This window comes from Arvicanthis niloticus, chromosome 11 (genome assembly GCF_011762505.2).
Source record: "Arvicanthis niloticus isolate mArvNil1 chromosome 11, mArvNil1.pat.X, whole genome shotgun sequence".
In the NCBI taxonomy this organism is placed as follows: domain Eukaryota; kingdom Metazoa; phylum Chordata; class Mammalia; order Rodentia; family Muridae; genus Arvicanthis; species Arvicanthis niloticus.
In genome coordinates this window covers 13,537,813-13,550,722 of record NC_047668.1, presented here as the reverse complement: position 1 = coordinate 13,550,722, position 12,910 = coordinate 13,537,813, and the positions used below count along the sequence as shown (strand labels likewise).

The 12,910-nt window shown below is 44.4% G+C and overlaps 1 protein-coding gene across 1 annotated transcript in view; it reads left to right on the top strand.

Annotated features, from left to right (window-relative positions):
* The first annotated feature begins 1 nt into the window (after position 1).
* Positions 2-12,910, top strand: part of Prorp (protein only RNase P catalytic subunit) — an 82,332-nt gene continuing 69,423 nt past the window's right edge. Inside the window, 4 exon segments of the mRNA XM_034513950.2 lie at positions 2-1,702; positions 2,984-3,031; positions 5,244-5,319; positions 5,321-5,377. Of these exon segments, the coding sequence (XP_034369841.1) occupies positions 717-1,702; positions 2,984-3,031; positions 5,244-5,319; positions 5,321-5,377 (1,167 nt within the window). The 5' untranslated portion in view covers positions 2-716.

The window sequence follows — 12,910 nt, the reverse complement described above, 5'->3', positions numbered from 1 at the left end:
GGAATTCAAGCCATCCAGGCCCCAGCGGCTCGTTCAGCGCGGTGCCTTGTGGGTATTGTAGTTTTCGCCGCATTTATGCTTACTTTAAGCATGGGTGGCGTGGTGAGTTGTTTAATGAGGTGAACTTCGTTTGTCGGCCGTCCGTACAGTTAAGTCTGATCTCTTTCTGGATCTCACTTCCTTCCCTGTGATGTTTATGCTGCATTTCCCTAATCCCTCTTCTCCGAAGATTTTTGAGGCCTGGAGAGATTTGTGAAGAGCATGGAACCCTAGAGTGGCTTTTCTTGCTGCTGCTGGGGCTGCGATTGGTGGTTCCTGATTGATGTTATTTATTTCCTTGTTCCAGCTCCCTTGGTATCCAGCTCCTCTTTAGGACCCTCGTAACCCACACAACTCAAACTGGGAGGTCCATGTGCTTTTTCCTCAGATTCGAAAACTGGAAGGTAACAGGCACCTCAGGATTCCCGTTCCGTCCTCTGGTTTAGGGATTACTATTGGTGTGAATGTCCTTGAATCGTTGTTTAATGAATAGAACTTGTGTGCTTTCCTTACCATTAAGTCACTCCAAACACATAATCTTGATTTGTTTGTAAGGGAGAAACAAGAAGTCTCCGTTTATAGAACTGCGCTTCCACTATCTTCAGCCCCCAATACCTTAATTTTACATAGTGGAGTAAAACTGTTTTATTTTTAAGTCTCATTCAACTCACTGCAGGATGACCTTCTATTTGTCTGGTTTTCGGAGCTTTCCGAAACTTTGGAAGAGCAATCTTTACTTTGAGCTAGGCCCTGCGACCTCTTCTGCCTCATTCTTTCTCACGGTTCACTGTGTCATCGGGAACCAACAGAGATGGTTTTCTGTTAAACCTACGGCCCCTCCAAATAGCAAAACACTCAATCTACTGGTTACCAAAGCCAGAACACACAAGAAAGGAAACGACAACAATATGAAAGTTTCCTCTGGTCCTCATTATTTTGCTGCTGGAGCAGCTAAGAAGAGGTCCCACATAAGTGGTCACCCTCAGAATCAGGGTCATGCCTTGCCTGTGAGAAGCACTGTCCAACTTCCAACTAAACCTCTGAATTCCGAGGAGTGGGAAAAACTTAAAGAAGATTTCAAAGGAAAGGCCAGTTTTGAAGACTTCGTCATTTCACAGATGGCGGGCAACAGCAGTTCAATAGATGTGGCTAAGTCTCTCCTGGCTTGGGTAGCGGCAAAGAACAATGGCATTGTAGGGTATAATTTACTTGTCAAGTATTTATATCTCTGTGTCTTTCATAAGCAGACATCAGAAGTTATTGATGTCTATGAAATCATGAAAGCCAAGTACAAGACTTTAGAATCCGGGGGCTACACCCTTCTCATCCGGGGGTTAATCCACTCAGACAGATGGAGAGAGGCCTTGTTGCTGTTAGAAGACATTAAAAAAAACATGGTCCCTTCCAAAAAAAACTATGGTGACTGTATACAAGGAGCCCTCCTTCATCAAGATGTGAACATGGCTTGGAGTTTGTATCAGGAATTGTTAGGTTGTAATCTCATTCCTCCGTTGGAAACGTTAAAAGCGTTCTTTGATTATGGCAAAGACATAAACGATGATCACTATTCAAACCAACTCCTGGACATCCTTTTGTATCTAAGGAATAATCAGCTGTATCCTGGAGAGTCATTTGCACACAGTATAAAAACGTGGTTTGAAAGGTAATTTTGACTCTGTATATGTGTTTTATGTGTTGTTTATTCGTTGCTGAGACTCATTTATTCAGCTTAGGCCTTTTCCATTCTTGAGATAAGAGTTGTTTTTCCTTTGAAACAAAATATTCTCCTAAGAAAGTAATAGGAATAATTTGTGTTACTTGCTACTTGTCACATAAAAGGAAAATTTTAGAGCACTTTCTATTTTTATATGAACAAATCTCTTCCTTTTAGAACTATATTCTATTTTCTGAGGTATCTAATGAATAATGGGCAACATTATAGCAAGTGAAAGGTTTGTGTCAGTGTGGGGGCATATCCATGTGGGAACAATAGAGGTTGACTTTAGGGTTTTTTGTTTTGTTTTGTTTTAATTAAATTCCACCTTACTTTTGAGACAAGTCTCTTACTGAACCTCTAGCTTAGCATTTTGTCTAGACTCACAGGTTAGAAAGCCCCGAGATCTGCCTGTCTTCACACCCATACTGCTGGGGTTACAGGTTAGGCTGCTCTGCCAGGCTTAGACATGGGTTCTGGGGATCTAAACACAGATCTTGCTTTTGCAGCAAGAACTTTACCAGATGATCATATTCGTATTTTCAAAGTAGTGACTGAAATAATGTGCAGTAGGTAGGCTGTAGTCCCTGCGTTTCACCACCTACAGGGATTAGAGCGGAAGGCGCAGTTCCTATTGGGCCTGGTACTCAAGCATTACATGGAAAACCATCCTTCCATTTTATTTTGAGTCTTGTCTTATCTTTGGCTATTCCCCAAGCTCTTCTTTGCTTTGACTCATGTTATTAATCACACAAATATCTATTGCTTCAATCTATGTATGTGTGCATGCGTGCATGGGTGCATATTTTTGAGACAGAGTTTCTCTGTGTAACAGATCCCTGGCTTTCCTGGATGTGGTTTGTAAACCATGCTGGTCTCGAACTCAACCAGCCTCTGTCCCCTAAACACTAGGCTTAAAAGGCGTGCACCACCACTGCTTGGCTGCTTCAATCTTTTAGTCTCTTTAAAGACCCTTATTTTATTTCAGGCCATTTCCTAAATGTTCTTTCTTTCCTCTCTTTTTATCATATATCATGTTTATAGAACTTTTAGGTATCTTAACATGCTTATTGAATATCAAAAGAAGAGGAGTCAGAGTGTGAAAGCTATCATAAAGTATTCTGAACTTCTCCTACTCTTCCTTATAGAATGTCTATACTGTGACTGTCTTTAGGTTAAGCAGGAATTTTTAACTTGTGGATAATTTGGTTTTGTAATCTTTTTTTATAGTATTCCTGGAAGACAATGGAAAGGACAGTTCACCACAATTCAGAAAAGGTAAAGACCATTATTTGTCTCTAATATGTTTGATTCTGATATAGTCCTGTTGGCATTGACTTAAAAACAGGAAAGGCTGGAGAGACAACATAGAGGGTAAGAGCTGTTTTGCTCTTCCATAGGGTATGGTTCAGTTCCCAGCACTCATATCTGGTGGCTCACAACTGCCTGTAATTCTAGTTTCAGGGGATCTTCTGCCCTCTTCTGGCCTCTGCCTATACCTGCATTCACCCCATGTACCCATACACACTCACATTTAATTATACAAACACACAATTAAAAAAATAAATCTTAAAGCCAGGTGGTGGTGGTGGTGGTGGTGGTGGTGTACATCTTGAATCCTAGCACTCAGAAAGCGTCAGACAGATTTCTGTGAGTTCCAGGCCGGCCTTGAAAGTAGAAACTCTATCTCAAAAAATAATAAATAGGGTTGGAAGGATGGCTTAGTGGTTAAGAGCACTGGTTGCTCTTCCAGAGGTCCTGAGTTCAATTCCCAGTAACCACATGGTGGCTCACAACCATCTGTAATAGGATCCGATGCCCTCTTCTGGTGTATCTGACAGCTACAATGTACTCATATAAAAAAATAAAATAAATAAATCTTAAAAAGAAAAACAACAACCAACTCCCCCAAAACCCCCCAAAATAACTTCAAAGGGGAGGAGAGCTTCCAGTAATTTAAAAAATAATGTTTAAGAACATCTTAAGAATAGGATAATCAAGAATTTATAATTAAATTTCCTGGTGGGGGGGGGGGGACCATCTCTGTTGTTGTTTTGAAAGTCTTGATTTGTAGCCCAGGCTGCTTCAAACATAAAACACCTTCCAAGTGCTGGGGTCACAGTCACGTAGGCAGAGACTTTGGAGAGCACAGAACATTTTTCCCGTTGATATTTGGAGTTTGTGTTACACCTTTAATGATGTTTGACCCTTAGACTGCAGACCCAGTTATGTCCTAGGAATTACTTTAAAAGTTTGTCAGGCTGCTCTCGAGTTGTCGGATTCTAACTGTGACCGAGCTGGGAAAAGTCTTGGGAACCTGACAGGCATGTGGTATGATCATTCCCAGATCTGAAGCGTAGAAAAAAATAGCAGAATATTCTACTCACACCCTGTCAGTTTGTTCAGTGTATTAACAACCTCGGCTGGCATCACGAAGACACAAGGCAAAGACTAAAGACAGAAAGCCCTAAGACTTTTTCTTTAAAAAAAAAATTACGTGAACTTTATTCAGTGTGAAGGACAGTGGACAGCTTTCAGGCAGTCGTTCTGTCTTCCTACCATGTTCTTCCCTGGGATTGAAGTAGACTGTCAGGCTTGACCGCTGTATCGGTAATACATTAATCCACTCTGAACTCCTTCGAGGGTCTGAGCCTTCTCTACACCTGTCTAAGTGTTTTGGATTCACGAATGAAAGACACACACACACACACACACACACACACAACCTTATTTTTAATATGCCGTAAGCAGCTCAACGGCGGCTAACACACTCTCCCTTCTGATATTCTTCTAAATACTTTCTAAAAATCTGTACTTCATTTCTGCTACCTCAGACCCGATCAGGGTAGAGTGGGCCACACTACCCCATCCTTACACAGTGTATGCTTTCTTTCCTGCAGCCCTCAGGCTTGATCTTTCTTCTTCACAGGCATGGTGATTCTCCAAACTCTTCTTCCCTCGTTCTCCCTTGCCCAGGAAATATAAAGTCCCGCCTCTGTCTCCCTGCCCAGCCATTGGCCACTGGCAACTTTATTTCACCAATCAAAGCCAACTGTGGGCAGGGACCCTCAGCGGCTCATAGGCGGATGTGCGGGTTCCCATATAATTTTGGGAGCCAAGTTAACACTAATAGCATTAGAACAGATCCACAACAACCACAGACAACCTTATCCACTGAGCTGTGTTTTGAAGTCCTTGTGGTTCTTCCAAAAGTGTAAAGTGTATATGTATGTATACATACATAAGATGCCTTAGTGGAAAAAAAAATTTGTTTTTCATCTAGATGCCTAGAGATCCTCTCGTTTGGGTTTTCTGGCATACTGATAGGTGATATCTTCAGGTTTACAAAAAACATCAAATAAATGTGATTGCAAAGGTTTTTAATACATATATATAAAAACATTTCTATTTCCTTATGCTTTGGAATTACTCATTTTAGGAAACAAATATCTCCCAAGACAGTATTTAATACAAAACATTGCAATTACAGTGGCCAGTGTTCAGGCTGTGGTAGAACCATAGAGTCAATTCATCTGTCACCAGAAGAGTATGAATTTCTCAAGGAAAAAAATCATGAGGGATGTGATAGATGGCGGAGACCAGTATAAAAAGACGACACCTCAGGTGAGTCTGACCGCTCGACCGTGCTCTTAGATTGCTTGTCTGGGGTGAAGGCCGACAATTTTTTTTTCTTGTAAAAGCCAAAGGGCAAATATTCTGGACTCTGTGAGCCATGCAGTGTCTTGTAACATTTTGGTTTAGTTATAGTTAACTGCTTAGCTGACCAGTGGATGGTATGGAAGTGACTGACTGTTACCGGTCCGTTCAAACTATTCACAAGGACTAGGAAGACGACTCAGTGGATGGAATACTTGTTATGCCAGCCCGAGGACCTGAGATGCCTAACACTCATGTAAAAACCAGATTTGGTGGCCCATGCGTGTGACTCCTGGGCCTGAGTGGGGGGAGGGCATGAGACAGGTGGCTTCTAAGGGCTTGTTGGTCAGTCTCAGTCAGTCTAGCAGAAACAGGGATCTCAAGGTTCAGTGAGTGTTGGGGGCTTGTCTCAAGATATAAAGTGGAGAGTGAGCAAGGAAGACTCCAGAAGTTTTCCTCCAGCCTCAGCAGGCTGAGGACAGCTTCTAACCTGGGGTTGGGGGTGGAGGGGCTCCCGCTTAGCTGAGCGGTGATTGTCCTTAGCGTGGCTGCAGTTGGGGTTGGAAGCACAGAGAGGCCTCTTCGGGAGACTTAGGCTGGAGCTCGGTAGTGAGACCCCCTCCGTGCTCCCATGGCGAATCTCGATGGAAGAGACAGTCCATGGCTCTAAACTGTTTATTGACGTCTCATCATGGAAAATAGGTGCATACTGTACCAACCTCTCAGGGTGATCCCGAGATTAAATACCTTTTGCAGGGAGGAATGTCTGGGAAGGGGAGCTTATTGGCTAAACCCTCAGGGCCTCTAGGTACCTCATTAGCATGGACAACTCTGCTCTGGGCCTATGTGACAACAGGTCACGTTTCCTTATGTGGGAAGTGTGTCATCGGTTTCAGGCCAGGAATTTGGCAGGGAGCAGGGAGGCACCTACCTTCTGAGGTGTGAGTTTCTGGGGTCTCAACCTGCTCTACCCACCAAGCTTCCTAGCATGGTTTACTGTCCCCACAGTTGGGTGCTTACTTTTTTTCTGAGTACAATTTTCAGCAAATTCTGTTTTGTTTTGTTTTGTTTTGTCTTGTTTTGTTTTGTTTTGAGACAGGGTCTCACTAGGTGGCCCTGGCTGCCCTGGAACTCACTGTAGACCAGACTGGCCTTGAACTCACAGAAATCTGCCTGCCTTTCCCCCTTTCTGGTTAATAAGTAACCTGTGAGGTAGCATCCCGAGACCATGCTGATAGCACGTGCTTATTCACCTTTTATCCAGTGTTCTTAGCATCATGGAGAGGACCACTACTTTTTGAAATTGCAAAGAGGTGCTTTTGTCACTATTCCACATCTAGTAACTAACGTTATGTTGTATGACATATTTTCTCTCTTTCTATCTTTTGTCAGCAGTGCAGACACATAAGGACTCTTTCATTTCTCTCTCTCTCTCTCTGTCTCAGGACCCATTGCTATCATTCTGTTGATTTTCTCTGACTTGGCTAGTAGGAGCCCCTTCAAGCTAGCTCCCGTCTCTTTGACACCTGTCTATCCCTGTCACAGACACTCCCCCCCCCAAGGTGTTCCTACCCCAGCTATAAACTCCTCTCATTGAATTCTTTGGTTTAACACCACCAGTGGCTCCACAGTGCTGTGATTCACTTTAAATACTTACTTATTCTAAACGAATAGAAGGAAGAGTTGTTCATTTTCCCGTGCTGATTTGTACTCAAATGAAATCTTCCCCTAGGATGCTGTTAGCTCCACATTCTAGATGGTGCTGCAAATAGCAAAAGCGTTTGATGTGTTTAATCAGCCTGACTCACAGAGCAACTGAGTCTCGTCAGAGACGTTGAGGACAGTTTTCCCTTGACTGTTTATTAGTATCTTTCCCCCTTGCATCCTAATTCTTGTAGTCTAAGAGGCTTACACTATTAAAAAAAAATAATAGCTACCATATTTACTAATTACTGTCAATGGGGAAAAAATGCAGCACTCATCTTAAATGGAGTAGTTTACTCTGGAATCAGTTATGAGTGACCATGGCCCAGAATGTAGATTCAGTTACCCCAAATTACATGTTCCAATGTGCTAACAGTTTCATTACACTTATGAAGGAACAAAACAAAAAGTCATAAGTCAAGATACTTCAAAAACTACATGGTGGCAGTATGGCTTAGGCAGGCTAGGGCTGGGAGATGTCTGTTGTAGGCCTCAGATGCTCTGATGACATTCTTAGCCTTTGGGCTGGTAGAAGCTAAGTGCTTGTTTCCAAAAAGTATTTACCTAATGGTCACTGTAAGGCCCCCACGAATGGAGGACCTCACCCAAGCCTTGGGAATTCGCGGCCACCCATTAACTGCAAGACACCAAACTTGATGTAATCAGCAAGAGGCATATTTTAATCAGTATACTGAGGTCAAGACCTGTAGCCCACGCAGGGGCAATGGGGTCTGATCCCGGGGCTTTGGAGACAGAGAGAATTTAAAGCCCAAAACCACAACTCGGGGGAAACCACAACCCAGGGGGAGTAAGGGAGGGCTATTGGAGAGCACCTGTGGAAAGTCCCAGCCCATTATTCAGTTTGTGACAGGGTTCAAGGAACAGGCTATTCTCTAAGAGCCTATAGTAATCAGCCATCTATCTTGTGGTCAGCCAAGTTCCTGGTCTCCAGGGTGCACAGGCACGATAACTTGAACTCTCAGCTCAAACCCTATTCAATCTATCTTATGGTCAGTTTTTAGTTCCTGGTACCCATAGCGCTTGGTCACGCTGTCCTGAACTCCCAGCTCTGAACTCTTATCTTACTTATTTTGTCTTGTGGATAGCTAGATAGCTAGTTTCCTAGGACCCAGAGCGCAGAACAAGCTGATCTGCACCCTTGACTCATCTGTGAAGGTTTAAAAATTTTTAACTCTTTCAGTCACAAGGATGTTAGGTCACACACAGAAGTGGGCAACAAATGGCTATTTAGAGGCTTAGCATAACCCAGGATAGTGCTGCGCTGGACCTTCAACAGTCTTACGTTCCGTAATCATTGGGGTTCCAATCAGTCAATCAACCGTTTAGAACGTTGGATATAGCCGCAGCTATTTTCTTTTCTTGAAACTTCATTTAACGTCACGTATATCGTGCACCTCTCAGCTGGTTATAGTCACAGAATCCAAAAACTTCACGAGGATACTACCATTTTGAAGTCAGGAAGCTCAGGATAAAACTAGCTGTGGTTAGGGTACACGGCTGGATTGATTCAGGATTTAATTTCTGCAGGATAGGCAAGGCAGGAGTGGGTTTAAAGCACTTCTGCTGAATAGGAGTGAAACCAACTCATTCTGAGCCTGAAGGGGAGAGTTAAGATGATGTAAGTTGAGTGGCTGGATGAGGTGAAGCACTTAGTGCTTTTGTTCAGACTTCTAGTTTCTCTGAAGTATAGGAAGCAAATTGCTCATTTAAAGGGAAGAAAAATGACTGTGACCTTAGGGAACTTGAAGAGCTAACCTCCTGGAAGTTTGGGTTATTTGAAACAGTGCTCTGTGCCCCAGCTGAGGCCGGAGGGCGTGTTACTAATGGCATCAGTCTGTCACAACAAGCCATTGTAAAGTCCTAGGCCATCTAGCTCTGGGAACAGAAAAGACAGGTGAATTTGATGGTGTGAGCATTTGCTAGTCTGGTACAATTTCGGGAAAGAGCGAGCTGAGAGTGGGTGTGAGGTGAGGCTGCGAGTGAGGGAGGCTGAGGTGAACCAGGAAGTGAACTTGGGTGGGAGGGAGCTCGTGGACTTGGAGCAAGAGAGGGGAGCGGAACTGGAGCTCCTTCAAGCTTAAAGGGCTTGGGTGGCAAGCAGATTTCCATCGGTGTCGCCTTGAGTTGGATTCTAGAGTGTGTGTGGAGGGCAGATGCTCACACAAGCCAGGTAGAGTCAAACTGGTAAGCCTAAAGCCCGACATGAATGCCAGCAGCTCAGACACAGAGATGCTGAGAGTATCCACGAAGAAGATTTGTTTTCATTTTATTTACTTTTTTTTTTTTTTCAGCTCTAGGTATTAAACCCTGGGCGCTCTGCATGTCAGTCAAGTGCCCTGCCGTTATGCTGTGCTGCTACTCCTATATAACACTCTGTCTTTCCTTCCCTCCATCGGCCTGCCCTCTTTCCAAAGTCTCTTTCTTTTTTTTAAAGACAGAGTTTCTGCCTGGTGTGGTAGCTCATACCTTCTTTAATCCTACCGTTCTAGAGACAGAGGCATGTGGATCTGAGTTTAAGGCCAGTATGATTTACAGAGTAGTTCCAGGACAGCCAGGGCTATGCAGGGAAACCCTGCCTTGGCAAACAAATGAAAATGCTTTACTGTGTAGCCCTTGCAGACCTCAACTCGCTATGTAGACCAGGCTGGCCTTGAACTCTTAGAAATCTGCCTGCCTCTACCTCCTGAGTACTGAGTACATTCAAGACATGGGCCACTGCACCTGGCCCTCCCCCTATGTGGTAGTTACAACCACATCTGTAAAATACTTGCCATGTGCCAACATTTTGCTTTGCCACTTGGGTTGGGGATGAAAACTGCATCAGGTAACCAATTCTTGGTCAATGTGCTGGTGTCTAGAATAATGCATAGCAAAGAAGAAGAGAGACGTATAGAATGATATAGATCAAGGGTCAGCAAACTATGGACCACAGACCAGATGGGCCTGCTGTTTGTTTTTGTAAATGGGAATTTGTTGGAACACAGACAACCCGATTTATTTAGGTACCACTTGCAGCTGTGTTTGTCCTGAATCATTGAGTAGGAACACGAGACCGTGTAGCCTGCGGAGCTGAAGTATTTACTGTTCGGCCCTTTATGGAAAACATTTGCCAACCTGTGATATCGGTGAGCAGCAGAAGTCTCGGTGAAAGGAAGGAAGGAGAGAACAAGTCACGAGTTAAAGGAGCAATGGGAAGAGAAGACTTCAGTGTCCGTGGTCTGTCCCGTGTTTGTTGTCTGTACAGGATGAGCTGATAGGGATAAGGTTGAAATACTGGAAGCTAGGCAGGCGGCTTCTGGGTGCTCCAGCCTAAGTGAGGGTAACAGCTGCTTGGTAAAGGGTGTCTAAGGAATTGCTGTGCTTTGGGGGCATCTTAGGGGACGGCCTAGGGAGGAAGATGGAAGGATGTGCAGAGTCTGAAGTGCGTCCTGGCATGGATGACTCCCTATTTATCTTCTTCCCCTGCCTCTGGAGTGACATTGATCAGAAACAGGTGTGAGGACAAGATGATACTTTAATTTCTGTACTGAGTTTTAGTGCAAGGAGAAGATGAGGACTTGGGTCAAGCTTTGAGAGGAGAGTTTGATGTTGGAGGTTTGGGATGCCATCCTCAATAGTAAACTCAATCCTAAGAATGCCTGAGCTCATCCAGAAGGAGAGAGGGGTAGAGTGGTCGGCTCAGTTGAGAGCATGGTAGGGATGGATGGGGAGACAGGTAGGAAGGAAGGTCAGAGAGTCCCATAACGATCAGGACAGTGTTCAGTGCAGCGTCATAGACTTCAAAGCGGTAAGAAGAGGACTGACGAACAGCGACTTAGTAACCACGATGTCACCGAAGGCCACAGGACTAGCAGGCTAGGCTGTACTGTCAGGGCCAAGTTCAGCCTGGTCAGAGCAGCAGATGGACACATTCGGTATAGCTCTGCTTTTGAAATGCTTATTTCAAAATAAGAAAGAGATGAGTCGTTCATGGCTGGAGAGTGCTCGGGGTGGGAGAAGAGGGAGAGTGTTTCTTCCCGTTCATAGAAAAAGGTGCCTACTGAAGATAAAATTGCTGAGCAAGGGTTGGAGAGCTGAGTCAGTGCGTAAGAGCACTAGCTGTTCAGAGGACCTGGGTTCAATTCCTACCACCCACGTGGCAGCTTATAACTTAACTCTCTGTAACTTCAGTTCCAGGGGATAAAGCGCCTTCTTCTGCTGTCTGTGTGCACTGTGTGCCTGTGCTGCACAGACATACATGCACACAAAACACGCACAGACAAAACATCCACACAAATCTTAAAAAAGACTACCCACTGCCTACCAAAAGAAGCTGCAGACAAAAAGCACAGCTCTAGTAGATCACACAAAGGGATTGTCCAAAGGGAGGGGAAGATGGGGCAGGCAAGTGGGGATGGGAGGGGAAGGTGGGGCAGGCAAGTGGGGATGCTTATATAGCAAAGAGAAAGAGTTACAAATGAACATGATTCAAAAACAGGCGTAGGGGCTGACGGGATGGCTCAGCCAATAAAGGTGCTTGCCGCCAAACTTAATGACCTGAGTTTCATCATCAGAACCCACATAGAAGGAAGGACTGACTCTATAAGCTGTCCTCTGACTTTCACATGTGTCATGGCACACACACACACACACACACATTAAAAGAAGAGCACAAATGGAGAGGTAAGAAATGAATCTTACCCTAGACTATAGGGAAGAACATGGATGGTGTGGATGACCATTGTGTTATCTCTCAGTGTCCATCAGGGATGGATTCCAGGACTCCTGTGGGTCAAAACTTCTATGGATGTTTAATACCCTTCCATCAAATGACACGATGTCTGCATTAGTGAATTCATGGGTGTTAATCTGTGGTTGTGTGACTTAATATTGTTTCTGACAGAGCTTGCCTCACTGAGGATTGTAAGGGTGTGTATCCTGTGTAACACTGAAGCTGGACATGGTACACCCCATAGTCCTCATACTTGGGAAGTGAAGGCAGTAGGATTGCTTCAGGTCAGCTGTAGCAAGACCATCTTAAAAACAAAACAAAAAACCTCCAAGAGCATTGAGCTTGGTTGACTAGCAGGAGGGTAGAGAATAATTAACATGACCCACACAGGTCAGAAATAAACAGGAGAGGAGGTAGACAGTCCCAAGAGCGCCATGCAAGATAAGTCAAGGCACTGAAGGCGTTGGGTTCCGGTGTTCTGTTTTTCTTTCTGTGTTGGGGATCAAACCTGGAGCACCATACTTGCTTAGGTAAGCCCCTACTGCTGAGCCACACCCCCTGCCTACAGAAAGAAAGGGAATTCAGCTGTGCAGTGCACACCTTTAGTATTTGAGAGGCAGAGGCAGGTGGATCTCTATGAGTTCAAGGCCAGCTTGGTCCACATAGCTAATTTCAGTACAGTAGGGCTCCATAGAGAAAACAAAAAACAAAAAAAGGAAAAATGAAAGGAGGGTGGATGGGCGATGCACCTCTGTCCTTTGGACCCATGGGGGAGTTGGTTTAGGGACTCAAGCTAAGGTTTTAAAGTCCGAGAAGGAGAACTGAAAGGCATCCATAGCTCTCCACCCCCAACAGAACAAAGAGCACAACCATAACAGAACGGCACATTCGCTCTAGCCAAGATGTCAAGTTTGGTTTCTCTTAAGTGCCTCTCGGTGTACAGTGGCCTTTTCCTGCTGTGTCCTCACATGGCCTGCTGGTACCTTCCCTAGGGTCTTTGTGTGTGGCCACAGTTTTTTCTTGTTATGATATTAGTAGTTTGGGAGTAGGGCCCATTGTCTTTT